This window comes from Poecilia formosa, unplaced genomic scaffold (assembly GCF_000485575.1).
Source record: "Poecilia formosa unplaced genomic scaffold, Poecilia_formosa-5.1.2 Scaffold1341, whole genome shotgun sequence".
Classification (NCBI taxonomy): Eukaryota; Metazoa; Chordata; class Actinopteri; order Cyprinodontiformes; family Poeciliidae; genus Poecilia; species Poecilia formosa.
In genome coordinates, this window is record NW_006801280.1 from 12,726 (window position 1) to 15,009 (window position 2,284).

At 40.3% G+C, this 2,284-nt stretch overlaps 1 protein-coding gene across 1 annotated transcript in view; it reads left to right on the top strand.

The window, feature by feature from the left end:
• The window catches only part of LOC103132813 (protein NLRC3-like), a gene marked incomplete at its 3' end in the record, with an annotated part of 8,977 nt that extends 6,730 nt beyond the window's left edge, over positions 1-2,247 (top strand). Inside the window, exon 5 of the mRNA XM_007544597.2 lies at positions 2,138-2,247. Within this exon, the coding sequence (XP_007544659.1) occupies positions 2,138-2,247 (110 nt within the window). The remainder of the gene's footprint in view (positions 1-2,137) is intronic.
• Between the last annotated feature and the right edge of the window lie 37 nt (positions 2,248-2,284).

Consider the following 2,284-nt stretch of genomic DNA (forward strand, 5'->3'; position numbering starts at 1 on the left):
GTTACCAAGTCGGGTCTCCAGCTGATGATCAGGAATCAGCAGCCAAAGCCTTCAGTCTATGTAGGTTATTGTTCTATGAGCAGCAGCCTGGATGAGCTGAGCTGTTATAGAGCAACGAATGAAGGAGAGAATCTGAGCGCTGGCGTTTCAATCAGCAAACACTGGACACATGAAGAAGAAACACACTCTTTACATCACAACACAATTTATTAAAGCAATCCACGATTAGTTATAAAAGTAGACCTTATTTGGGAAGTATTTATTTTAGATGTAAAAACAATAAGGTAGTAATATTGTAGGTTATTTAGTTTTTTTAATTTTTGATAAAATATTTTCACAAGAATGTCGCCATGTTGTTCACGCCGCAATGCATCCTGGTAAATGATGTCTAAATGTCCAACTTCCTGGCTCCTCCAGCCAAAACAGTGATGAATAAGATTATTAAGCTTTTTTTAATTTGAACTGGAGCGCGTTGAAATCGATCAGAACATAGAAATAACAAGAGGCATTGAAGATGAGGAGAACCAAACAGAAGAAGAGGACAGAGTTGGTCGTAGGAGCTTGTGTTTTGCTGTTGTTGCCTTCAGCTTCGTAAATGAAACAATGAATGACACGTACCTCTGGTCAGACTGTGTGATCCAGTAAGTACTTCGATAGTAGTACTTACTGTGTCCTGTTTAGCAACAGTGGTTTAGGGTCTGAACTTTGTTCAGGGTTGTTAGTGGGCTCACATTCAGTACCGGTGTTCTAGCTCTGTTAGCATTTCCAGTAGTGATAGTGCTATCAGCACTGCTTGTCTTTGACTTTTCTCCCAGTGTCTGTGGCGCTGTGTCCAGTTCGGCAGCATCTGTGCTGTGTAGAGTCCCGTGTGGTGGTAATAACCACACCAGACTTTGTTACCATCAACACTGGACCTCCATGGGTCCAGTCGGGTTGATGATGTCATTACCGCAGGCAGTATAGCTCCTGTTTGCATCTCAAAGAGATCTCTGAATGTCTCAGCATGGCATTTATTTTTAGCTCCTTAGGTTAACGATCACCTGTTAGAGCCTTCCTTGGTTCTGCTTGTACCAATGGCTCAAAGTGTTGTGGAGAAATGTCCAAGGTACAGATTAGGTCCTTCAGAAGTTGTGTTCCACTCCGGCTCTCGCACTGCACTCTCCTTTCTTTCATGTGGGAAATTATCCAGATTCGCCTCAATTTAAAATTTTTTTTTAATCACACCCAGTAGTGACACTGGATATTTTTCATAATTACACCAGTCAAACGTGATATGATAAGCAACTCGGGTAAAGTTAGTCTTCCTGTGTTTACTCTGTAGACTCCGGTACAGAATGGACCACCATTATGCTTCATCAACCTATAGGTGAAAAAATGGCGACCTCCATGGGTGAAAAATATAACAAAAGATGTACATTTTTGAAATAATTATGAGTTCTGACATATCAAAAACAGTAATTTTTTAAGTAATAGGGAAAATTGCAACATATTTAGGCCAATATGTACAGCTAATCCTGGATCCTTTTAACACAACAGCCTGAATTACTGAAGTCAATAAAGTCTAATGGTCACTAAAGTGAGAACTTTAAATTAAAACTACAAACAAATAATCAGCATAAAACAGAATAAATCTCAATCGGTGCTATGTACGTGAGAGGGAGAGACCAATACTATGCTAGCTAAAGACCACCTGGTGGTCAAGGTGGGTGTTTGCTGTAACAAAGTGGAGGTTCTCGTCAGCCCAGGTGGGTACGTTTCCTTTTGTTGTGATATCACAGTTTGACATCACAGCTTGCCCCTCAAACTAATTTCACTTCCTGCTATGCTGGGGTGAAATTGCCATAATAACCAGAAATTGGGTGGAAAGCACAAAGTCTCTCCTTTCAGAAACCATTGGAATTTTGCAGATAGAGCAAATGTGGCAGAATTACGGTACTACAAATTTGGTTGAATTGTCAGCACCCCTTTCAGTCTGGAAGAGTTAAACCAGTTTGACTGGATCAGATGTTAGAATCAATTCATCATGTTTCTTTTACATTCAGTTAAATTAATTTTCTACATTTTATTATTTATTTGTTCATATTTCAGTTTTAACTGCATCCTGTTGGCTTCAGCTCATCTTTTATTCTTTATTCAGATTGTGGGACCTCAGTTTGTCAGAGACCCTCTGGACGTCTCTGTTCTCAGCTCTGAAGTCCAACCCGACCCATCTGATAGAACTGAACCTGAGCGGATCTAACCTGGAAGGTTCTGGACTGAAGGAGCTCTGTGGTTTTCTACAGAC